The sequence below is a fragment of the Psittacula echo genome, assembly GCF_963264785.1.
Source record: "Psittacula echo genome assembly, chromosome: 4".
Lineage (NCBI taxonomy): Eukaryota > Metazoa > Chordata > Aves > Psittaciformes > Psittacidae > Psittacula > Psittacula echo.
In genome coordinates this window covers 93905800-93932137 of record NC_137738.1, presented here as the reverse complement: position 1 = coordinate 93932137, position 26338 = coordinate 93905800, and the positions used below count along the sequence as shown (strand labels likewise).

Sequence of the window (26338 nt, the reverse complement as noted above, 5' to 3'; positions counted from 1 at the left end):
CAATAAAAATGATATTTTCTATTTACAGGACAGCAAGGAGGTAAGTATATTATTTGAATTTTGAAAAGAATAACAAAGTTCCTACGTAATTTATGTGAATGTGAAATAGCTTAAATGTTTATTCACTAGTTGTATTTTGAAACAGTTATACTCAAGTATTAAGGTACTATAGTATAAAGGTGTATGAATACAGATTTTTTTCTCAAATTCTTTTGGCATCTTGGATTTGTTTGGAAAACAAACATGTAAGGCTTTGTTTGCCACGAACAGCATCACTCTTGGGAACGTTGTGAATTTTGGCTCCACACTTGCCTGAGTGATTCCTAACTGATTTGTTCAGAGTTAGGAAAAGTAAATCATCACCTGTAGTGACAAAGAAATGTTTAAATCATGCTCTCAGTTGAAGTAAGTGTATGGAGCATGTTTATCTGGGTTTTGAAGATTGATAATTGCATTTAAATTTGCAGATAACAGGAGAATGCTATGGAATTTTCATGCATCTATGTCATTATGTTACTTAAACTTTTGTATTATTCAAATGTAGATAGTATATTGTGAAAATTTCTTAAAATTAAAACTCCTTTTCACAGTTTAAAATATAGGTAAAGGAAATGAGTGTATTGACCAGCATAAATTTAAATGCAAATGTTTACTAAACTCCATTTCTTCCTGTCATTGCTGAATATATGAATAGTTTTGGGCATTGCTGAACAGATGAATAGCTTTAGAGTTGCTGTTAGAAACACATAGTGTGATATCTGTGATACTTGCTTTATGTTGTAATAGAAAATGAGTTTTTTTAGAAAATTTGGCATTTACCTTCTGTCAGTTTTTCTCACTCATTTTCTCAAATGATGAATCTCTGGTTTTGATGTCCCTTTCAGTGTCCCTGTTCTGGGACTCTTCTAATTGTAACAATTGTAAAGTTTTTAGAAAACCTTAATTTTACATTTCATGTTTGGGGTTAGGGGAGAAGGGGGGATGGAGTAAAATAAATGCACCCGAAAGCTGAAGACATGAGACAAATCCAAAATTAATTATTTATAACTTATTTCATAAATATCTGGGTACTTGACTCAGAATTTTTAAAATATTTTAATAAGCAAACCAAAGCATTCCTAAGCCTGAAAAGTGTTTGTTCACTTCTGTATGTATTAGACTAAGAAATTGTTCTTTATGCGAGGTCATTGAACATGCTTAGTAATAGCCACTGAATATTGTCCAATTTGGTCATGTGCCCCCCTTTTTGTTTTGTAATTTCATTTAGAAAAGACTATCCCCAGAATTCTGCTGCAGTGCAAAGTCTCTGTCTACAGAGAAAGAGTACAGCAAAGGGCCAGTAACAACATTCTTTGCCAGTGGAAAAGTTATGATTGACAATCTGTGACACATAATTCTGTGATGGTTAGATTTAATGCAGCATGCAGCACATTTTGTTGCTATGGATCTGTGTCTTTAAAAACATCGGGATTAGTACCTTGTAAAGATATAAGATTGAATTTTCCTTGCTTTCCCTTTTTCTTGTTGTTTAATTGAATTGCACTCGTTTTATGTGATAACATTTTTATATGTGGGCCATGCTTTTTTGACATTTTGCACAGTTTCAGAAAAAGCTAAGCAAGCTGGAAGAACAGCTCAGTAACGAATTACAAGCCAAAGATGAACTAGAACAGAAGTACAGGTGAGACTGTTTTGGCGTGTTTGGTATGTTTATAAAGAATTTTTATTACACCTTTTGTTTTTGTATGCTTGAAAGCATTTTAATCCATCTGGGGATTCCCAATCCTGCAAGCAGACCTCACTGTAAATTGCTGGATAATTCTTGCTGCTCCTGTGCCTACTGTTCTATTCTCTTTTCTTGGCCTTAATGTTCCGTGAGAATCTTTCTATTGTTTGAATGATTTCCCCAGTCCTTGAAGTTTCATGTGATTGCTGAAAATAGAGTATCTTACGTAAAATTAATGAGATAGATCCAAACATTCTGGTTTCTGTATAATCAGCAAGGGTTTAAAAATACTTTTCAAATTTCTTCAGGTCTACTAATACTCGTTTAGAGAAGATAGTGAAAGAACTAGATGAAGAGGTAAGTCTGTAGTTATTTCTTATTGCAGTTAGAACTTGAATATTTGTGTGTGGCCTTTATCCTTAGGAAACAGCAAATTACTTCTGAGTAGCTGCATATATAAATACACAAGCAATAAGTAATACTGGTTGATTTCTTGATATTCACAAGCATGAAATTGTTGTCACTACTTAAATATTTTCATTATGATTTTTGTACTACAGCTACACACCTATTTCCAGAATTCTTTTTTCACCATGTTTTTTTAATTTGATGGACAGTGTGATACAAATATCCCATATAAGATTCTAAGAATTGAAGATGTGAGAGCAGTGTTGCTAGAAGAGGAAGGCCATTCTTTGCATTGTTCAGTATCAGTAAAAGGACACTATTTCTTGCCCAGCTTTGCACCTTAGTGCTACTACAAATTTATCATATCTGTAGTGTCTGTGTACAATTTAATGTATCATTCATCCAGACACATGTCAAGACCTTACATTACATGTATGTTTCTGTGCCTCTGTATTGGCTGCTAGGCAGGTTTGTCAGATTCATGAAATCCAAATGATCAGACAGTCTTGAAATTGTAGAAAAATTCTGGCTGTAGTTGTCCTGGGCTGTGTTTTTGGCAGGCAAATAGACTGTGTCTTTCTCCATTACTAACTAAACTGAGCTGTCTTTTTGTCATGTAAAGAATACCTCTCTCCTGTATGCAGTTAGTGATGGTTTTTATTTTTTAAATGTATCCAGATAACTTCAAGGAAGAATGTAGAGTCTGCAGTCAGACAATTGGAAAGGGAGAAGGCTCTTCTTCAGCATAAAAATACAGAATACCAGCGAAAAGCAGAACATGAAGCAGATAAGAAGCGCAATTTGGAAAACGAGGGTATGTTGAACCATACTTGAAGGGTTGTGCATTGATGTGGATTTTTAAGAGATAAAATAAATGAATTATAGTTCAAATAGAGCTTTTTCATGAGCGCGATTAACAATGTTGAACTGTTTTTGTTCTAGTTAACAGTTTGAAAGACCAGCTTGAAGATTTGAAAAAGAGGAATCAGAACTCTCAGATATCCAATGAGAAAATCAATCAACTACAAAGACAGGCATGCCAACTTTATACTTGTATATTTTAAAATTATAGCTGTTTGAAGTACAGATTTTGTTAGTAGAGAAGGGAACTGAAATGTGTAATGGAGCTTTAAATGCTGTTCGTTCTTGTCGTGTTTTGGTGTTCAAATTTTGTAATCATAAAATACACTCCTTTATATTTCATTAATTCATAAAATCTAATATTCTGTGGTATCAATGATACTGTATTTTAATTGTTTCTGAAGTATGTTTTTATCATCTTTAGTTGGATGAAGCCAATTCTTTGCTGCGGTCAGAGTCTGATACTGCAGCCAGGTTAAGGAAGAACCAGACAGAAAGCACGAAGCAAATCCAGCAGCTGGAAACTAATAATAGAGAGCTACAAGATAAGAACTGCCTGCTAGAGAATGCGAAACTCAAACTGGAGAAGGACTTTCTCAATCTTCAGTCAGCTCTAGAATCAGAACGGAGAGATCGAAGTCATGGATCAGAGATTATCAGTGATTTACAAGGTATTCCTGTTTTTCTTGTTTCAGAAATAAAAATAAGGTTTGGTGATGTTATTTGAGCTTCAGATTGTGACTAGATCAGTGTGCTGTTCTATACAATGTTACGTAAGTGTGGATACACATTTAAGAGAAAATGTGTAATAACATTTATAAAACGTTATTGATAATTTTTAAAATCACCCCAAAGGGAGTGACTTAATAGTCAGAAGCTATTATGTTTGAAAAATTATATCTCTAATCTGAACTATATCTCGAAGTAGATAAGTGCATTCTTTTTTCACACCCTGCCCAGACTCATTGATGTTTCGGTCATTTTTAGGTCGAATATCTAGCCTCGAAGAAGAGGTAAAAAATGGAAAGAGTGCATTAGCCAAACTGGAAATGGAGAAGAGACAGTTGCAGGAAAAGCTTACAGATTTAGAAAAGGTAAGAGCACTTCTAAGTGAACATTGGTGTTACATTCTTATGGAATCTTGCAATTCGCACTTTTATTACTAGAGACATGGAAATAAAATCTATGCAAAATTAAGCCTTGTTTTCACTTTTTATTCTTTACCTTTGAATTTTTTTTAATTGTTTTTGCAATTTGAGGAGTACGGGAAAAAAGACACCGTTTCCCTTATAATCATAATACATTATACTTCTAATGTATAAAAACATATGCTTCAGTGTGTAGCTTAACAGTGCATCATTTCATCTGTTGGGCATTTTTTTAAATTCCCAATATTGCCAAAAAAAAAAAAGCTTTTGCTACTTTTTTTTTTTTTTGACAAATTTATCATTGAAACAAAAGTATTGAAAAAAATCTTCCATAAACTCAATCTCTGAGCTACTCTACTGTTCTTATTACAGAACATTGATTGTTAAAGCAATAATTCTGTAATTGCAACTGGGTACAACTGGGGATGTTGTGCATTTTTTGAGCACTTTGCCATCCATAGAAAAACATTTGTAGAAAGGAGTTCTCAGCTCCTTAGAGACCGAGCTCTTTTCTACTCTTGGCATACATCCAGGCAGCATGTAAGTGTATTCCAGTTTTATGTCTTTAACCTGATGTATATATTTAATGTTTTAATATAATTTTTTCTTAAACAGGAAAAGAGCAACATGGAAATAGATATGACATATAAATTCAAAGTTATGCAGCAGAACCTCGAACAAGAAGAAGCTGAGCATAAAGCCACAAAAGCAAGATTGGCAGACAAAAATAAGATCTATGAATCTATAGAGGAAGCAAAATCTGAAGCCATGAAAGGTATGTTTTTACATCACAGTTGGGCTTAGGTGTAAATTGTACAAAGTAGATAATGTAATCTTTCGATGCTAGTGAAAGCCTAAGTGTAGGCTTTTTCCCTTGATTCCCCTACTCTTTTAAATACAGTTAGTGTGGTAAAAATCAGTTGTAGCCCCTTTGTTAGCCCCTTTGCTAGGTTAAAGACACACTGGTTTAGTGTCAGAGTGAAACATTCTCTGTTTCACGCTCCACTAATTCGTTTTCTGTGCTAGTACATTCTGAATTAATTTTTCTTAAATTTGTATCACTAAAACTGCTTGAAACATTTTTGTTTCAAGTTTATCAGTGTTCTTAATCAGCGTACTCACACTTTTTTGTGTCTTCCTAAATAAAATATATGTCAGCAACGTAATGATTTAAATATGTAGACCAGATAGGGTTAGTGACCATGCATATTGTGGTGTATCTCATGACAATTGGAATCCCTTGGAGAAAGGGATAATTACCAAACAAATCCAAAAGATGGGTCTTACTTTTGAATTGAATGGATTATGTTCTTGCGGTTACTTGAAAAGGTAACTACAGATCCTGTCCTTCCAACAGCAGAGCATTCACAAAAGTTGTGAGCTTGCAGATGTTCAAAAGAAGCAAAAATGATTCAGTGATAATGGCTGAATCACTTGCAAGATCAGCTTCCTGAACAGCTTTCAAATTATCGTAGTCAAAGCAACACTTCAGTAGATTTAGATGGATTATTTAAGAAATCTACCCTTTTATCCATCTCAGATATGCTGCTGTTAAACTGGAAGTTAGCTTGGAAGTCAAAGGCAGGAAGTGGCTGTCGGACAGTAGTGCTTGCAAAAGCATCCTCTGGGTGTGGGTTTACTGTGAAAATTTTAATCACTTTTCAGCAATATTTCTCCCCAGTGTTAAAAGGATAAGCATGTTGATTATTGTTAGTATGGTCCTTCTCCCCCTGCTCTCCAAAATCTACTGGTTTACACTGACTGACGTGTTAAATCTCTTGCTTCACAGAAATGGAGAAGAAACTTTTGGAAGAGAGAGTTTTAAAGCAAAAAGTAGAAAATCGGTTGTTAGAAGCTGAAAAGCAGTGCTCCATGTTGGACTGTGATCTCAAACAATCACAACAGAAAATCAATGAGCTCCTTAGGCAAAAGGATATACTAAATGAAGATGTAAGGAACACTGACAAAAGGAGTCTTGAGTGGAGCCAGTATTTCAATATCCTAATATTTTCCTTGTTATAGCTGTATTTAGGAGTGTTTGTGAATGAAAATGGCAGAAACTTTTTCCTTCTCTGTATGGGGAGCTTTAAAAAGTCTGCCGAGTGTGGTTTTATGTTTCTGAAATATTTCAGTGTTATTAATCTTAAAAAGGTTTTCTTCTCGAGTGCAAAATGCTGTGAGATTGACATGGAAAAGCTATCTTATTTATTGTGCACTAATGCCTTTATTCAGGAAACAGCTTTGACTTATCAAAAGATGTGAGCATGTTATACAAAAATGTAGAGGAAGTCAATAAAAGAAACTGTTTAAATGTTGCTTTCCTGTGTAGGTCTGTGAAATTCACAGGTTTCTGTTTATTTTTCAGGTAAAAAACCTGACATTAAAAATAGAACAAGAAACACAAAAGCGCTGTCTCACTCAAAATGACCTCAAGATGCAAACGCAGCAAGTCAACACCTTGAAAATGTCAGAGAAGCAGTTAAAACAGGAGAATAACCATCTTCAGGAAATCAAATTAAGTTTGGAAAAGCAAAATAATGAACTCCGCAAGTACGCAATTGCTCTGCATTTTTTTAGTAATGTTACTGATTTGTAATTGTTTGGGGGCAAAAGCTGAGAGCAGTATTCATTCTAAAAACTTGCTGCACAAAGTATGCTCTTCTGCAGTCCAAAACTTAATTATTGTTTAACAGAAATTACAGTGACTCTACTTGAGATTTGCCTCAGTGACTCAGCAAAGTATAGATTTGTTGGAAGGGATGTTTGTTATCCTGAAAATCTTAAAAAAACCCAAGCTTAAACACAAGAGACTTAAACACAAGGACTTAAGAGAAACACTTCTTTAACAGATAGTCTAGGTACTGTTTTTTTTAAATGATGTAGGACTTTAGTGAAGAGGAAAGTTTCTGGCATTTAGTTCAGGAAAGCTTATTAGAGTTGGAAATGAATCTTAATACACAACTGTGAAGCATAACTATTGAAATATCTAGTACTAAAGATGTTTAAATACATCTGTTGGACCTTCAAAGAGGACTTGTTCTTCAAGGTCTTAAAAGGAATATTTGTACCTGATAATAAATATTTTTTTAATTTATTGAGCAACCTGATCTAGTGGAAGGTGCCCCTGCCCATGACAGAGGAGTTGGAACTTGATGATCTTAAGGTCCCTTCCAACCCAAACCATTCTGTGATTGTGTGATTCTATGATTATATATATATACCCACATTATATATATATAAAATCCCTGTGAATGAAAAGCCAAGTTTAGCGCATATATCAGATGAATCTTATCCTTAACTCCTTTATGACTTTTGATAAACATCTCCTTGTGTCATATCTTTTCTTTCAGCAAGATGCAGCTGTTCACGTGGAAAGCAGAATATGTGAAGGTTGCTGTCATGTAAACGCGGCAGAAATATTTTCTGCTATATTAGTGTTCTTTGTTACAGGACTGACTTGTTTTAATAAGAGATGGATTCCAGAAGTGATGAATGTCAAAGAATACAGACATGTTTTTACAGATTAAGCTGTAGCAAACGAGAGACCAAAGCAATGTCAGATCAGTGATGTTTTGCATGGAAATAAGATTCAGTCAGTGTCTGTTTGCTTTGTCAGTGTCTCTGACTGGTTAAGTTATGTGACACTGTAGGAATTACTGTGTTAACAGTATTAAACTAACTTACTAGTGCAGTGTCCTCAGCTGTGCAAATGAAAAAGAGAGCTGGTACCCAGAGGAAGCCTCAGGTTTAACGACTGAAGATCTTAAGCATGTTAATGCTATCTTCTCTATTTACTGGTTTGGAATATCTTCATATCTTTTATTTTAAAGTATGCTGTTCCTTTCTAGGGAACGTCAGGATGCAGATGGACAAATGAAAGAACTTCAAGACCAACTGGAAGCTGAACAGTATTTCTCAGTATGTTTTATGCTTCTTTATTTTTATACTAATCTATGTACTAAGTTCAATGTTAGCTTTACTTCTTCATCCTCAGCCATCAGGTGTTTCACATCCCTAACCTAAAGCTAATTCTTTTTCTTGTGTCTGTCTTCAGTCTTGTCTGTAACCTTGTCATCACTCCTTGATCACTGGGTACTATGAAAGAGCTCATATTAAGAAATATCCCAGCTTTGTAAGGGAGTCCCAAACACGTTTTTCAGGGAGGGAAGAGTCAAACAGCTCATTCTTCCACAGTGTGAATAATTTTCTGCATGTTGCAATCCTTTTGTATTCATCAGCCATTCTGTTCTCCATGGAACAGAAGAGCTGTATTCTCTGAATCACATGGTGTGACAAAACTTGTGCATTTAAGGCTTGGAAGGGAGTTTTTGCATTATAGCCAAACTTTGTAGAGATCAAGTGGGAGTTCTTACTTTATTGTGGTAAGGTACAACAGAATCATAGAATCATAGAATAGTTAGGGTTGGAAAGGACCTTGAGATCATCTAGTTCCAACCCCCCTGCCATGGGCAGGGACACCCCACACTAAACCATGTCACCCAAGGCCTCATCCAACCTGGCCTTCAACACCGCCAAGGATGGAGCATTCACAACCTCCCTGGGCAACCCATTCCAGTGCCTCACCACCCTCACAGGAAAGAATTTCTTCCTTAGATCCAATCTAAACTTCCTCTGTTTAAGTTTGAACCCGTTACCCCTTGTCCTGTCACTACAGTCCCTGATGAATAGCCCCTCCCCAGCATCCTTGTAGACCCCCTCCAGATACTGGAAGGCTGCTATGAGGTCTCCACACAGCCTTCTGTCCTCCAGGCTGAACAGCCCCAACTTTCTCAGGCTGTCTCCATACGGGAGGTGCTCCAGTCCCCTGATCATCCTCGTGGACCTCCTCTGCACTTGTTCCAACAGTTCCATGTCCTTTTTATGTTGAGGACACCAGAACTGCACACAATACTCCAAGTGAGTTCTCACGAGAGCAGAGTAGAGGGGCAGGATCACCTCCTTTGACCTGCTGGTCACGCTCCTCTTGATGCAGCCCAGGATACAGTTGGCTTTCCGGGCTGCGAGCGCACACTGAAGCCGGCTCATGTTCATTTTCTCATCGACCAACACCCCCAAGTCCTTCTCTGCAGGGCTGCTCTGAATCTCTTCTCTGCCCAACCTGTAGCTGTGCCTGGAATTGCTCCGACCCAGGTGTAGGACCTTGCACTTGGCATGGTGTACATACCTATTTATTCTGTTACAGTACTAGCATATGGAGGTTAATTTATATTAACAATGCACAGCCAGTCACGTTGCAGGTAGAGGTCTAAGCTTGTCTCAGAATTAAAGGAAAGTTAAGATTTTACTGTGATGCTAAGGTCAGTGAGGAAGAAGACTTTTTGAAGTTTCAGTAGGTGAAAAAGTTGCACACATTGAAGGAGAGGAAGGGAGAATTGAGGTCATTTGACTGCTGTGGATGGGCCAGAGAGAGACAGTCTGTCTTGAAATCCCTGCAGGAAGTCCACTTGCAGTTGTCTGTCAGATTACCAGTATTCAGTCATTTGGATGTACAGAGCAATATATTTTTTGTTTAGTTTCCTTTAGAGCTCTGTGTATTGATTTAATTTTTTTTTTTTTATTTCAAATGCTTTTCCAGTATGTTTTTCCTTTCTCCCTAAGGAGCTCTTTAACTGTCATCTTCATTTCATGGATTTTTATGGTTCAAGTCTAAATTTAACATACCTACCTACGTCAGACAAAGGTTTAAAATACTAGAGATACTATCCTTGCTTCTGATACTTCTGAATTTCTATCAAATAGTGATTTTCACATTTAAAGGCCCTTTAACAGTATGTTTACAAGCATATAAAATGTATATCATATATATATTCATTCACAAGTATATAAGGTAAAAAAAAGTGAAATAACTGAAACATTTGTGAATTATGATGACTTCTAATTAAAGTCAGTGGGGGCATTGCACAATGACACTCTAATTGGGTGTATGATTAAAGAATTGCATACAATGTCGTTTTGTGTCATCCTTTTCTTTCCAACTTTAAATTCTAGACTCTGTATAAGACGCAAGTTCGAGAACTTAAAGAAGAATGTGAGGAAAAGACCAAACTTTGTAAAGAAATGCAGCAAAAGATACAGGAGTTACAAGACGAGAGGTAGGTTCTACTAGTTGTACTACTAATATGTAAAAGATTAGGATAGCGTTTCGTTGTTGTCTTCCCCCCCTGCCCCATAACCTGCCATATAAGTTAATAATATATATCAATAATTTGCAGAGACTCCTTGGCTGCTCAGCTAGAGATTACTTTGACAAAAGCAGATTCAGAGCAACTTGCACGTTCCATTGCTGAAGAACAGTACTCTGATCTGGAAAAAGAGAAGATTATGAAAGAGCTGGAGATTAAAGAGATGATGGCCAGGCATAAACAGGAACTTACTGAGAAAGATGCCACCATAGCCTCTGTGAGTTATATGAATTGTAATTTTGGTAGAGGCTTACATGAATTTGCATTTTATTTGCAGTTTGAGTTATCCATTACTATTTACCATACTTAAAGGTAAGTGATAAGAAAGTAAATCTGACATTTTAAAAATATTTATTTTCTATGAAAGAAAGAAAAAATCTCTTATGCTGTTTCTTGCACTAAGCTCTCTCATCATTTGTTCTTCTGTGCCCCTACCCCTCTTACAGCTAGTCCTGTTAGCCTTATCCTGGTTTCACTCTAAAGCATTTCCTTCTGTACTGTAATACTTTTGTATGCCAAATGAGTTTTGTTACATGGGTCTGTGTGCTTGTTTTGTAGTTGGAGGAAGCAAATAGGACACTAACTAGTGATGTGGCTAATCTTGCTAATGAGAAAGAAGAACTGAACAATAAACTGAAGGAAGGACAAGAACGTATGTATTCTCTGAAATGTAACTTAATTTGAAACCAGTTTTGTTCTTTAATAGTACTGTTTTCTTTTGTAATGAGCTTTCACAGATTTATTTTTTTATTACCTTGCTGCAGAAATTACAAAGCTAAAAGAAGAAGAAGCAAATGTAGGAAATATTAAAGCACAATTTGAGAAACAGTTGTTAAATGAAAGAACATTGAAAACTCAGGTAAGCAAGTATCTAAATGAACGAAGAGCTAGTGTTTATGAATCGAATAACTTTCAGTAGAGATCTTTCCATGGTAAACTATATGTACTTTTAATGAGTATAATGAGTTATCAGGGGACCTCCTAATCTAGATGCAGTCCACCTGCAAAAATCATAATTTCAGTCAGATGAATTCCTATTTTACTGTTTTCCATCTTGATTTATATTCCTCTATAAGTTACATAAAACAGTAGATTTCTGCTTTTAATCTGGATTGTCTTTTAGACCAAGTGACATTTTAATCCAGAGATATATTTTGGAGTTAATTAATGAAAATGGAACAGATTACTTAAATGAATAGAAGTGTTCACAACTAATGCTTGCTCAAAGTGAAAACGTCATCATTACTTTCTTTTCAATTTTGACTAATACATTGAATTAAAGCAACTTTGTAGTACAGGATTCCAGAGATCTTGGTTTACAGTTAGATTAAAGTATCTGTTCAGGGACAGAAGAAAAGACCTTCTTCATGATGTAACTCTGTATTTATTAGTGTGGGTTTTGTCATTTTTTTTCTTTCCCATGGGAAGGCTGTGAATAAGCTGGCTGAGATCATGAATCGGAAGGGTCCAGTCAAACGTGGAGCTGACACTGATGTACGGCGGAAGGAAAAGGAAAATAGGAAACTGCATATGGAACTGAAGTCTGAACGAGAAAAGTTAACCCAAATGATGATCAAATACCAGAAGGAAATCAATGAAATGCAGGCAGTAAGATCCTTTTGCAAATGCAAACACTGATAGCATTTTCTGTAATTCTCATTGAATTGATACAGGCTTTAAGGTAGTGTATACAGCCTCTCTATTCCTGAATTCCCCATGATCAAAAGGAATACACAGTATCTATATTCATACTGGCTGCATAGTCTCTGTAATTTTCTACTTACATTTTTTCTGTGTAACTGAGTATTATGATAATAGGAAATCTTGTGATCTATTTGCTTACAGCAAATAGCAGAAGAGAGTCAGATACGGATTGAACTCCAGATGACTCTGGACAGTAAAGACAGTGACATTGAACAGCTTCGTTCGCAGCTGCAGTCATTGCACATTGGTCTGGACAACAGCAGCATAGGCAGTGGGCCTGGAGATGCCGAGGCAGATGATGGATTCCCTGGTATGTCACTTTTATTAATATTTCTACATTAATTGGGTTTATATCAGTGTTTTACCATAGAAGCTGAAGTATTAAATTAACACTCTGATGATTCTGTGGCGTTTCATCTTTATGTCTTTCTATCATCTTACCAATGATTCGATAGTGATCACTATCTACGTACTAAATCTGTCTGTAATCATACTTCATCTTACATTTATTTAAAGAAATTTCTTTTAAAAAGCCTATTTTACCCCATTAAAACTAAGTAATTTTTTTTCTACTTCATTGTGATGGTTACTTTGCAATTATTGTGTTATGTGATGAAATGTAAAACTAATACTCTCTTCTTAGAGATTCTGTGTTGACTTCTTTTCTACCTTTTTCCTCCTTTATCCTTTGTTTAGTCCATATCACTCAGTCCCACACTATGGAATCCATGTCCTTTACCTACCAGCACTCTTCTACCTCTGTCAGTATTGCCACTAAGCCTTCCAGTTCTCGCATGCTTCTCGATTCTGATACTGATTCTGACTCAGAGGAAGAACCTTTGTCTTGTTCCCACAGCCCTACAGAAGTTGATAGCACAGGTGACATCCCTGAGAACTGTTTGGTTTTGTTCTTACTGTGTACTTTTCTCTGTTTCAAAACTAACGCTATTAATACATTATTTAAACAAGAAACCCAACACATCAAATCTGGCAGTAAACACGCTGCAGCAGCAGTAAACATTGCCATCAATGACATGAAAACATTTGCGTGAGCAAATGATTGGCCTGTTTTCTCTAAATGTTACAGATGTTTGCTCTCATTTATAAAAGCACCATTTTTATAAAGGCATTGAATAAATGAGACTTACAGCCTTGTTTTTAAGGTTGCCTCTATCCAGTATCTGCCAATGTCTGTATGACCCTAAGATACCAGATACCGGAAAGTCATATCCTTGTGTTAAGACTCCTCACCATCTAAATTTCCATTATTACTCTTAGGAATTCAGCATTCTGAGTCTTATATTGTTTTGCCTTAATTTATGTCTTATTTTTGATTCTTGTATGGAAAGGCAAGCAGAGTTTACTCTCATACATAAAGCATATAATGAAGTGATATGGCTCTGGTAAAACAGAGCTTTGTATTATTAATTGATACTCATTTCGTATGACAACACATACACCATGTTAACACTAAACAGAAGTATTGTTCAATGTCAGAGGTGTGGGGTTTTTTATTACATTCCCATTTCTGTATTTCACTTGAGGTTCCTTTAAAGTCTTAAATACCTTTCCACTGATGGCAAAAATTGTTTTGGGATATTGCCATTGCTTCATCAGTCTAGAGTAAAGAATAAAGCATTTCCTGTTTTCCTTATTCTCTGTTTTTTTGCTGTGAGGCTTCTAATAAAAGAAACATTAAGTACATACATATGTTTTGAGTTGTTAGCTGCTGTTGCGATATCTGCATGGGTTTGTTCTGAAGAAAAAATCATATCTAAGGACTTTTTGCTGACGTAATTACAACAGCTTTGAGATATGATGGTTGTGTTTTGTTGTGTTTTTTCCCTCCTAGTGCTTATGAGCATATACTGTGAAAATTTTGGGATATTCTGCATTTCTCTGATCTGTTAGTATAGAATGGACACCAGGAATGAAGAAGTGTAATTAGAGATTACAGAGAAAGATAGGGAAAATATTAATATATTTGTTTTTCACAATGTTAACAAACTATACATGCTTCTTGGATGGGGGCGGAGGATTTTTTTTACATCAGCATTGTGCTTGCTACAATTTAAAGTGGCAGGTGTGAAGCAAAGTACACATTATAGAACGACTTCATTTATGGTAACTTGGTATGTATATTAAAATGTGTCTTCAACATCAAATACTTACAGGGGAATAAACTTTGAAGACAGTGCATATCTGAATAAATAACTGCTTCAAGTCTCATTAGACAAAATAAGGATTCTGTGAATATCTATCTGTTACACTCTGTTAAACATGGGCAGAAGCCTGCAAATGCCCTCTGATGAGAAAGAAAATGGTTTTTGCAATTCTGGAGCATGTTTATGCTCCTTACATGGTTTTGTGTTTGTTAATACTTAAGGCTTCAGAATTTTTTGACTTGGAGGTTCCTCAGCAGCAGTAGAGGTTATCTGCTAGGGTGGGAAACCCATTAGAAAAATATTATTGTAAATGAGTAGTTCCTCTTAATAAAACATAGGGGAAAGGAATGCCTGTATTAGGTGCAGCTCTGAAAATAGGGCCCAAGGCTATGCGATACTGTGTATTACCAAGCACTAGGAAAGTGTGATCCCGGTGAGGTTTTGGTTACCACTGAAATTTGTATGACAGACAACAGCTGAGCTATTAATAATACTGTTGATAAATGCAATGTGACTAATGTGCCAGTGTGATATAAAATACTGCAAGTGTGTGAAAGGGCAGTCAAACTTAGGCAAGGGTTGGCCAAAGATGACTTATTTTGGATGAGATAGCCTAGGAGAATTAAAAAAAAGGAAATTTACAGAGCAGAAGATATGAATTAGAATAGTAAACTCCTGAAATTTTACCTGGAGTATAGAGGATATAAATTATTTGTTGTGGTAGTTTGCCTTTTTTTGTCTTGAACTGGATGTTGTGTGGTCTGTACTAATATCTTCAGACACTGTTTTAAAAGGCAAAGTTTGATAGACATAAGCATTTTAAGTCTTGAAAAAAATACTAAAGGGAATGTGTATGCTGCAATTGCAAGTTTGCTCTTCCCCTTCTTCCTTGTGCCTACTACTTTTTTGTGATTGCATCATTGCTTATTGGTTGTATTCAGGAATACTTGATTTAACTTGTTTCGGAACAGTTACCGTGATAAGCTTTGTAAGAGTTTGTTTTAAATAGTTTATGTTCTCATGTTTGCTTTGTTGCTTTCTTATTGATCTTCAATAACTATTTTAAATGCCCAGTAGTCTCAAAAATAATGTTGTGTGGATATTTATGTTCTTCAATATATACTTTTTTCAGAATCAAGATTGGAAGGCTGGCTATCGCTACCAGTTAGAAATAACACTAAAAAATTTGGATGGGTTAAAAAGGTAAGAAAACCAGATCTGTGATCTTGTCTCATGTGTTGTCTGATTTAAACATACTGCAGGCTTTCAATACATTAATCTTTCTTTGATACATGTTCTCTAATTACTTAAATATAACTAAAAATATGTTAGCTGATACAGCTACCTCTGGGGAGGAGCATGTTAAGACAATTGTAATAGGTTAAAACACTTCTTCGTGCAGTCAGACGTGAAAACAGCCATTCATGATCTACAAATGTTTGTGCATTCAGGCACCAGCACTCCCAGCAGTATTACATAGCTGGAATTCAGCAGAGTCTGGAAGCAAATGCCCATGACAGATTCTTTATTTAGGAGATAGAATTAACAACTACTTGTCTGCCTTGTGCAGCCTTCACTCATCTACTGCTTTTCAGTAACCTCTTTGATGGTTCTTTGCCCAAAGAATAACATACACATTTTCATACCAGTTCATGTGCTTCTCAGTCAGACTCTTAATCTGGGAAAATCTTAAACTTAAATCTTAAACTGAGGAAATAGGAGGGCTTACAGGTAGCTAGCTTTCTTATGAAACTTGCTAGCAATGCTGCTAAATGTAACAGTGATCCTTGTGAATATGATCCTTATTAGTTATGAACTACACATGTAAAATAGGTAACATGACAATTCTCACTATCAGTCCAATTGAAAATCAAATCAGTCAAATAGAAATGAAAAGCTTTTATCTTACTGTGTTCCAGACTTAATTTTTATCTCTTCATAGATACTTAAATCTGTTTAAATATCAATTAATCTGATAACATAAATTGATTTATCAGGTAATCAGGATTTTGTTTGTTTTGCAATTAATTTATTGGCAAATATAGCCTTAGCATACAGTTCTATTGTCTATTTAGCTACTATTTAATAAGCTGTAGAAAAATACGGCTGTGACAGCTGTGGTAATTACTGTGACATCTTTGACGTCTGTGATGAGCTGGATTAAAATGTGTGTTTTCTCCTTTTCTGTTTCCTAACAGTATGTAATTGTAAGCAGTAAGAAGATCCTGTTCTATGACAGTGAACAAGATAAGGAACAATCTAATCCTTATATGGTATTAGATATAGAGTAAGTATTACCATATGAGATTCCTGCTGATTTGTAGGTGAACTTTGTCTGAAAGACTTTGGCAAAAGGCCTTTTGAGGTCCAGCCTTGGGAGCACAGTGTCAGATGGGGTGTACTTGTGTAATCTGAACTGCAGAGCTGGGACTTCAGGATCTGTTGTGTTGAATTTTGCTTGCTGTAAGTAGTGGTGCAGCAGAAGTGGAGTGCTGAGTCTGATATAGGGTGCTCCACTGAGCTCTCATGTAACTGAACTGCTTCCACAAGCTCAGCTAGATGTACCTCACTAACATGTTGTAGCAAAAAACATGAAGAAAACTGTAGCAGAGAGGCTATAATTCTCAGTGTTTGAACATTCTCACTTACAACGTGTCCTTACTGGTGGGTTATATAGTTAATTATTTTCTTACTAAGTGCAAAATGTGGAGAGGTTGGAGCATGGGAAGAGGATTGTTAGAAAGCCACCAGCAAGCTTTAACAGTCACATGATGTTGGGCTTTCAGTGCTGTCTTTTTACTTATTTTTTTTAACCTGAAAAATATAGCTGGATACTTGTGACTCCTTTCTATTTAGGATTTTGGGAAGTTCATGTGTAGGATTGAAAGATGAGGCTTCAATCAAGTGATAAGAAATTTGACCTGACAAATCTATAATGGCTCTAAGTCTTAATGTGGTTTGTTGTATCCTAACTTAATCTGTCAATTTAAATTTCTTATTTTGGTAACAATTTTTGTCCTATTGAAATAATTTCCTGTAGCAAACTCTTCCATGTCCGACCAGTCACTCAGACTGATGTGTACAGAGCAGATTCCAAGGAAATTCCTAGGATATTCCAGGTATTTAAATTAATGTTTCTAGCACGGTAAAAAACCAATCTCACACATTGTAAAAAAATATTTTCAGAACTTTGTCTAATTAAATATTTACTAAAAATTACTGGAAACAAAAAGATTCTGATGGAATTCCTCAATCCTTATACTTAGATAATGACTATGAATTTACATTTATCATCTAGGAGTAGTGAGATTGTTTTGCTTTGATTCTAGATTCTATATGCTAATGAAGGAGAGAGCAAAAAGGAACAGGAATTTCCTGTGGAGCCCATGGGAGAGAAGTCAAATTACATTTGTCACAAAGGACATGAGTTTATACCTACTCTTTATCACTTTCCAACCAATTGTGAAGCTTGTATGAAGCCACTGTGGCATATGTTTAAACCTCCTCCTGCTCTAGAATGTCGCCGCTGCCATATCAAATGTCACAAAGATCACATGGATAAAAAAGAAGAGATTATAGCACCTTGCAAAGGTAAGTGGCAAGTGTTTGAATATGCACATAGTTGCTGGAGTCGTAAGGTGTTCTAATAGATGAGAGGATTCTAGTAATGACACCAACTAAACATAAAGAGGTAGGTGTTTTTTTTGTTAGTACATAGCCATCAGAACCTTTCTAAGGGTGTCTACATGAGGATCACCCTATTGCTGTGAGTTAATGGCATGTGGCCAATGTACATACATGCCTGTTGTGTTGTCAGCCTTGTGCAGTAAAGCATGGTAGTTATAAGAATGCTCATAATGCGAGTTGTGCTGCATTGTTGTGTAAAACAGTAGTGTTAGTGCATGTTATGAAATAGATGACATTCAATGACGTTTACTGTCACTTACATTACTTGTTTTCTTGGGCACATCTCTTTGTGTTACCCTTCCCTGTTCTTTTCCATGTGAGTGTGTATCTTCCGTAGTACAAAGTTGTTAGCCTCTAAATGTAAGGGGGCACTGTCAGCAGCCAGGAAACTTAAGGTTTGGCAAAATCACTTAGCTTTTAATTTCTCCGCTTGATTCTCATTGTGTTGGCTGTGAGAGAACAGTAATCTGTCAACTAATTTTTGGTGCTGGGACATGTTTAGAATAATAACAATATTTTTATTTTAAAAATTCTTACTACAGTGTACTATGATATTTCAACGGCAAAGAATCTACTACTGTTAGCTAATTCTACAGAAGAACAGCAAAAATGGGTGAGCCGACTGGTGAAAAAAATACCCAAGAAGCCTCCAGCACCAGACCCCTTTGCTCGATCTTCTCCCAGAACTTCCATGAAGGTACAGCCAAACCAGTCCATCAGACGACCAAGTCGACAGCTTCCTCCAAACAAACCAAGGTGACACAAGAGCTGCTATTTCATTTATTGGTTTAAACATCTGACTACAATTAATGTCAATCTGTTGATACGGATAACTGACCACAAATGTTGTGGACTGTTGACATACGTGATCTAGCATGTCATCTTCTATAAACCTCAGTTAAGTTAAGAGAGCACTATGTTTGTTCCCTTGTTTAAAGGACTTTGCATTACCTGTTAGTTAACCCTTCGGTACCGATAATGTATTCTATTGCTCCTACGTGTAATAGGTAGAACTTGTAGCATCCTACAAGTCTCTGTCTTAATAGTTCTTGTGAACTGGCAGGGAAAATGGTGTTTATCTAGGCAAAGAATCAGGGAGAGGGGTGTGAGGGTTAGGAAAGAAAATTAAAAAGAGAATAAAGTTTGACAATAACTTGAGTTGGCCATTGCTGTCCCTGATTGGAACTTGAGCAGTGAAGTTAGGTGCTTGTGGTTCTAACGAACCTTGGAGAGAATTGAGTGCCTTCAAAAAAGCAATCTAGACAGCCTTGCATGTAGCAAAGACTACATGTCTTTTGTTTCTTATTGCTTGGTTTGGAGGCATGTGTTTGAATTCCTGCCCTGCTCTTAAGTTAGACACCTGATTGTGGATTTGTCTGTTAATGTGTGTTTCATCTGACCAAATCTGTATATCTCTGCATCTGACTCCATTTACAGTTCATGTTTAGGAAGAGTTGGTTTTAGGTTTCCCATCCTCCTAGTGTAAGAAAGGAGCATGCAGCATGTTTCTGGAGGTCTACAGTGAAAATCCAGTTCAGATGAATCTCACTTTTGCGTCTCTGCCCACATGGGATGTACAGCATGGAGCTCGTTGCTGCAGTGGAAGGCATTTGTCTGAGCATCTCTTGTGCTTCTTGAAAGAGAGCAGGAAGATTGGACAGGGGGTGAGGGGAAGTCATCATTTGTGAAGTAGCTGGAGCACTCACCAAAGGGTTGAGAGTTGGTTTCAATCCCTTATTCAGCCTAGGACTCATGCTGATGTTTCATCATTCCTAAAAGAATAGTCTTATCAAATTCGTCTGATTTGGGGGAAAAAAATGTCCATGCAAAACCTAGAAATCTGTTACTGGATCAGTTTTAAGGGGCGAAACCCTATAGTGTATTGTGGAAGTGACAGCATTCTGCAGGTAGTGCTTATGTGATTGCACAGCAGAATTTCTGGGGTTTTTTTTTTCAGTTTCCTTTTTTCACTGTCCAGAGCACTTGCTGATACTTGGTTATATCAGTCCCCAGTTGTTGACAGCCTGTGAAAAGTTTGGTCTGACTTCTTTTGTTTGATGCAGTATTCCAGCAGCAATGGGCATTCCAGCAAAGGCTTAACATTTCTCCCTAGTGAAGTAGTTTGGCAGTGGCTAGGCAGTTTTGCTGCCTTGCTCCTGTGACTAGACTGCCACCAGTACCTAAACTGGCTGGTTGAAAACAGGGTTGGGTGAGTCATCACGGTTCCAGTGGAGAAGACAGGGGAAGCGTGCTCTTACTGGATGCTGCTGTTGTGCCTTATGCCATGAAGAGTTAGATCTTAAAACAATACTGGTATTTTAATGTATGGAAATGCATAGCAAAATGACTCAAACTCTTTCACTTTCCTCCTAACTTCCATATAATCTAGTTTTTGGTGATTTACTATACATATTTAGAAGAAAGTCAGAACTCATAATTTGGATTTTAAATGCTTAGATATTATTATAACTATGAAGGTAAAAAATGTTTTAATCACTACTCTTTATGGACCAATTGAAGAGGTTTTTTTGTGCAAAGCTAAGCAGAATATCTTGTGATTGGATTGAACCATGAATCAAGGAAACATACATGATAGCTTGGGGACAAGTAGAATGTTTTTATTCTGCATAGTGTTTACAGTCTAATGTACTACTAATCCAGTAGTGTTACTCTATTTCTTACTGTTGACATAGAAAGGATATATTATAAATTCTGATTCTTTTTCCACGGCTAATTTTAGATGTTCTGAAAATAATCTTTCTCCTTCTAACACCGTTCTTTCAGTCTTCATGACCTTTTTTACGCAATGCTGTCATAACACAGTGTTTACTTTCATCATTCTTTTTAGTTGTGGTCCTCCTCTACTACAAATTGGTCTTGAATGTTTGGGGTTTTTTAGCTATGTATTTTGTAGTGGTGGGAAAAGGAGGAGGATGAATATTTTTGTGTGTAAACCATTTTATTTTTGCAGTTAAACTTTCCAAGTGAGCTTTGCAAATGTATCTAACAGATGGAAAAGTGTAGTTCTGTGAGGTCATGTCACCTGTCATCTTAATAATGCAGGTTGGTCCAACCAGTGGAAATTTGTATGGATTTAAACACTTTTAATTAGAAACCACATCCTTGTATTACTGTAATTGCTATGGCCAGTTTATATCTGACTGGTGCTACTATGGGGCTTTCGTGCAAGGACTTACTGTATGGAATAATAATTTTCAGTTATAAACTTCATTAGGAATGAAGACGTAGTTGCCAGTTAAATCTGGGGACTGAGTGGCTGGGCAGGAGCTGGAGGTGAGCCAGCAGTGGGCCCTGGCAGCAAGGAAGGCTCTGGAACTGCACCAAGAGGAGCGCAGCCAGCTGACTGAGGGAAGAGATTATCCCTCTCTGTTCACTCCTTAGTCTGCAGTAAGATACTGCCTCTGCGTTTGGGCCCCCAGGTTCAGCCAGCAACTGGCAAACTGGGAAGGTCCCGTGGAGGCCACCAGGATGGTCAGAGCAGAGGCTTGAGGGAGCTGGGTTTATTCAACCTGGATGAAGGACAGCTCCAAGGGGGTATCAAAGCAGCCTGCCCCCCTCCCTGCAGGGAAGGTATCGAGGAGACAGAGCTGGGCTCTTCAGTGCTGCATGGTGGGAAGGGAAGAGATGAGGGGCTTGGTTCACCCAAGAGAGATTCCAACTGAATAAAAGGAGAAGCCAACACAGAACCCAGAAAGAGAGACAGGCTGGTGAGGCTGGATGGGCTCCATCTCTGGAGGCTTTCAAGACCTGACAGGACAAAGCCTTGGGTAGTCTGGGCTGGCCTTGTGGCTGCCCCTGCTTTGAGCAGGAGGTTGGGCTAGAGGCCTCTAGAAGTCCCTTGCATCCTGCATCATCCTACAAGTGCTGTCCCTGCTAGGAATTTCACACACTGATTGTTTCTCCAAAGTTTTCATGGCTGATTTCATGATGATTTAAGAAAGGGCAAACAAGTGTCAGATACAGAGCACATTAATTTCTGGTTATCCATTCAGTTGGATTGCGCCAAAGGGCTGATGCCAAATTAAATAAAAATTAAAATAAAAATCAACTTTAATACATTGTAATGCCTAATAAATTCTTTAAGTGTTTTACAAATGACAGTGGCCATTGTTCATATAACAAATGAATATTGAGCCGTTTCGGGAATATAGCACATTTAAAAGTGTAAAATCTTTAAAATCTGAAAACCCCCCAAATCCATTTTGTTTAAAGCATCTGATTATTATTAACATTGTATTATGTTGTAGGTAAACGCCTCTGTTAGGGTAAGGTTTCCATCTCTGCCTCCTATGGCTGACATATAATCCTGATTTAAAACCCATTGAGCTTACTGGAGGAATGATTCGAACGTGTTTCCTTTCTTGTAGCTGTAGCAATTGAGAAGTTTGTACTTAACGTACTTGTCTAGCATCATTTGTAACAACAGAAGAGATGAATGCTTCTAGACACTGATTCATCCTCTCCCAAAATAAATGTCTGTAATAAGTAAAATGACTCATTTGCTGACAAGGTTTGACTCACTGGCTTGCTTTGTTCTAGAGTGACCATAGAAGGAGTGCAGGCAGTGATGCCTAGAAAACTAGTTGATATCTTTTCTGGTTTTGGCATTGCTTAGCTTTAAATAGTGAGCTATGCTTTATAGGGTAATCGCACTGAATTTGGGATACAGTAAAATCCTACTGTATCTCTTTGTAAATTCAGATGATGCTGGTTTATTTGATGTTCAGCAGTCAAAATTACTTGGGGTTTTAGGAAATAATGTTAGCTTTATGTTACTGTCTGGAAAGGGATAGCAGGAGAGCATACAACTGCACCTCAGTCAACAAGAACAGCAGCAAACAAGAAGGCAGTTAATGCTACGAAATGTAAATCTTAGTATCTTCATAGCATAGGTACTGAAATTTTGGGGGACTAAACCCAATATGGTAAGTGTTCTATAGAATTGAATGATTTGTGAGATAAATTCCCAATTAATGCAGCATTCCTGGCTTACATGAACACTGACTGACTCTTGATAGTTCACGATAGGTGAAGGAAGGAACCCACCTACCTTAAGTCTTTTACTTAAACACGTTTAGTGACAACAAATGGAATTTTGAAGTCTTTTACAGAAGTGTGACCCATATTAAACGTCAAACCCTCCTGTTGCAGATTACTTGATCTGGCATTTAAGGACTGGGATTGGTCATTTGATGATGTTGATGATATTGATGGTGATGATGATGACGATGTATTTGATTTCTGAAGAAGTATAAGGGGTAAATCTAAACAGAGAGGAATGGATTTGTTTGCCTTTGACTACAGCATGCTATATTAGGCTTTGTTTCTCAAAGCAGAGAAAACACAAGATCTCATTTTAATATTTTAAACGGTAAAAATGAGATTGTGTTCATGATGATGATGAATTTTTAAAGAAACCATTTTTATTAAACCTTTGCCAGTGTTTTTATCTTTCTAATATTAGGTGTTTTTTCAAAATTCATGTCTGCCTGCCTGAAAAAAACCCTAAATCTGCTGTTGTCAGAGTAGTTGCTCACCAATGGTACCAATACTGCTAACCTCTGCAGATCATTTTTGAAGGCTAAAAGAGAGATTGTAGCAGTTGGATATGTAGCTGAAATAGAATTGGTATTTGCAAATACTTTTCATTTTTAAGCTTTTAACATAAACTGCCTGGTCTATGGCTAGCAGACATGAAATCAACAGAGTTCTGCATTTTGCCTTTCTCCCTGTGTTCTGAAGCGAGTTTGACTTGGCTTTTCTTTGCAGTGCTGTGCTGTTTTAGTACCTAACCATGCATTTGAAAACTTATGTAAACAAATGGGATTTGCAGCTTCTGTGATGTGGTTTCCTTGACTGCTTTAGAAAAGATATGGCCATTTCATTGATCTGATTTGTCCTGTGGCTTACTTAAATATGCAGTGTGAATGTACTGGAAATAGAGATAAGAAAACTTTTCTATGATAACTATTTTATAGTTCTCAATGTTTAATCATTTTACATATTGATGCAATGTTATGTTTATACAGGAAAAAAACCAAATTAAATGTTAAATTCCTGAGGATTCTTTTAAGTAAGGTGTGACTCAGCCTCATAAAAGAATGGGCGATGACAGCAGCAGTAGCGTTGCACCTCAGTTGTCTATTCGGAGCTACCAGCTCTTGATTTAACTTGCTTAGTGTTTACAATAATGAGCATTATGTTAATTAAATATACTGCATCGTTATGTATTAAAAGCCTACAGATTACTAATCTTTTAGAAATTACTGTTACACTGTGCATATTGTACTTTACCCTCATACAGTACAAGGGGGTTTAATCAGTTTGGGATCATAATACATAAGGATGTACTATACTTAAGTAATGATGCTGTTGAATGCAGAGGAATGATGTTTTCCTCAAGTATGCTATGAGCCCATCTTAAATGAAGACTTTGAGGAAGTATATTTGTGTCAGATTTACATTCGTTGCATTTACTGACCAAACTTCCTGCTTCTTTTTCAGCTAACTGCTTTCCGTGAATGCAGACACAGTTCGAGGTGATAATTTTCTTCCTGTTACAGCAAGACTGAAACATATCCCAAAATATATTAAAAATATATATTTTTTCCTGAGAGATTGTGCTATATATATCAGAGGTTTACATTTTTGCTGCAATATAAATTACTAATCTCTGAGGGTTTTCCTGTATTCCCCTGAGTGACTGATCAAATAGGAATGGCTGGTAAATAGTAAAAGGATATGTTAGGTAACCTTTTAAACTCTGTTCCACAAAAGCTTTCTTGGCAAGACACATACACTACATTTCATAAAAGGATCGAGAGGAATGAATATTAAAATGGAAGAAACTGACTTTTCAGCTTTCGTAAAGATGCCACCAGCATGTCTGCAAGAAGAACAGGAGGAAGATCCACCACAGTGATATAGACTGCATCTGTAAGAAGTGACCATTATACTGTGTATATATATTGTACTGTAATACTGCAAGAGGGTTTTAAAAATCTTTCCACTTTATTTTTTTATGCTTATTAATCAGATACTGTTACATTGCAGTTGCAACTATGCACTTGTATAAAGCCATAATGTTGAAGTTTATATCATTCATACACGTCTATCAGAAGCTGCATGTCAGTGTTCAGCAGCTAGTACAAGTTTGAAGTATATACTAGTTTCAGCTACATCATCATGGGCAGTCCTGTTTTACCTGTCTAATTGCCTTAATTTAAATTTTTTTTTCCAAGTTTTTTGCCCGTTCTCTCTATTTAAGGACAAAAGAAGGTTTACCAGCTCTTAGAATGCAATTTTGCTTTGTGGCAGAAAAAATAGTGCACTATTTTTGCACCTAGTAAGTATATCAATGTCAGCCTATTTTGAATGTATATCGACTGGTTTTAAGGGTGGAGGAAGTGTTAGTTACAGAAACAACGTCTGATACCATTGGAGTTACCTGACCATTTGCTTGTACATGTAACTGCTCATCCAGCCCTTTTTACAAACCTCAATATTAGTTATTGACTTACATTAACCCTCATTAAGTGCTATGAAACTTCATTTTGCCTTGTTTTTGCATACTCTCCTAGCTGTGTTTTTTATTTCTGGAAAACAAGAAAAGAATCTGTGACTATTTTTACATTTCACAACACAATAGCCGAGGACTGTCACAACCTTTAAGTAAAACATACTGTAGGTGTATTTTAAACTTTTAAATTTGGTTCTCTAGCACATAGCTGTAGGCATAGATAAATATTCCAGTAGTGTGTCTTGAGAACTGATAGCCGGGAAGAAAAGGCCTCAGAGGCACTTAATCCGACTTTTTCTTTTTAACTTGGAGTTGTACAAAAAAATCTAATTTATGTGGGCTCATTCATGATGTGTTCATAATTATCCCAGAAAATGCATGTTTTATACAACTACAGTATGCGATGTTAAACATATTGACGGTAAAAAAATGTAGTCTCCTATTTGGTCTCTTTATATATATAAATATATATATATTTAAAATATATATATATATAAAATATTGTGTGGGAGTGCAGTAATTTAAAATATGACCTAACACTTCAATGAAGGAGGACATTTCACTTTAAAAATTGTTTGTTTGTATTTTGTTTTAAAGAGTGTTGAAATGTTTGGAAGGATAGGACCATGATTTATTTAACACTATCATGAAAGGTGGACTTGGAAACACTGAAATACTGAAAATGAATAAATATATTTACATTTTGTAACCTCTGCTACAGTTCAGCTTAACAGAGCCAGAATGTATTCAGTCTTCTATTTATGCACTCGCAAAGTAAACTGTTATTTGTGAGTTCTGAAATTCAAAACTAGAACTTTCGTACCGTTTCTGTTAGGTATTATAACCCAGCGCACAGTACAGTGTTTTTTGCCTGCTTGTTTTGATTTACAGAAGTA

General features: G+C 36.4%; 1 protein-coding gene across 1 annotated transcript in view; it reads left to right on the top strand.

Annotated features, from left to right (window-relative positions):
* Window positions 1-26093, top strand: part of ROCK2 (Rho associated coiled-coil containing protein kinase 2) — a 102043-nt gene extending 75950 nt beyond the window's left edge. The window contains exons 11-32 of the mRNA XM_080616318.1: window positions 1602-1681; window positions 2035-2083; window positions 2813-2948; window positions 3077-3168; window positions 3420-3666; window positions 3983-4089; window positions 4759-4918; window positions 5933-6093; window positions 6509-6693; window positions 7992-8061; window positions 10153-10256; window positions 10377-10563; window positions 10905-10998; window positions 11111-11205; window positions 11775-11954; window positions 12192-12360; window positions 15348-15418; window positions 16414-16502; window positions 17256-17334; window positions 17545-17806; window positions 18445-18658; window positions 24428-26093. Coding sequence (XP_080472444.1) covers window positions 1602-1681; window positions 2035-2083; window positions 2813-2948; window positions 3077-3168; window positions 3420-3666; window positions 3983-4089; window positions 4759-4918; window positions 5933-6093; window positions 6509-6693; window positions 7992-8061; window positions 10153-10256; window positions 10377-10563; window positions 10905-10998; window positions 11111-11205; window positions 11775-11954; window positions 12192-12360; window positions 15348-15418; window positions 16414-16502; window positions 17256-17334; window positions 17545-17806; window positions 18445-18658; window positions 24428-24431 — 2835 coding nt within the window. The 3' untranslated portion in view covers window positions 24432-26093. The remainder of the gene's footprint in view (window positions 1-1601; window positions 1682-2034; window positions 2084-2812; window positions 2949-3076; window positions 3169-3419; window positions 3667-3982; window positions 4090-4758; window positions 4919-5932; window positions 6094-6508; window positions 6694-7991; window positions 8062-10152; window positions 10257-10376; window positions 10564-10904; window positions 10999-11110; window positions 11206-11774; window positions 11955-12191; window positions 12361-15347; window positions 15419-16413; window positions 16503-17255; window positions 17335-17544; window positions 17807-18444; window positions 18659-24427) is intronic.
* The last annotated feature ends 245 nt before the right edge of the window (window positions 26094-26338 follow it).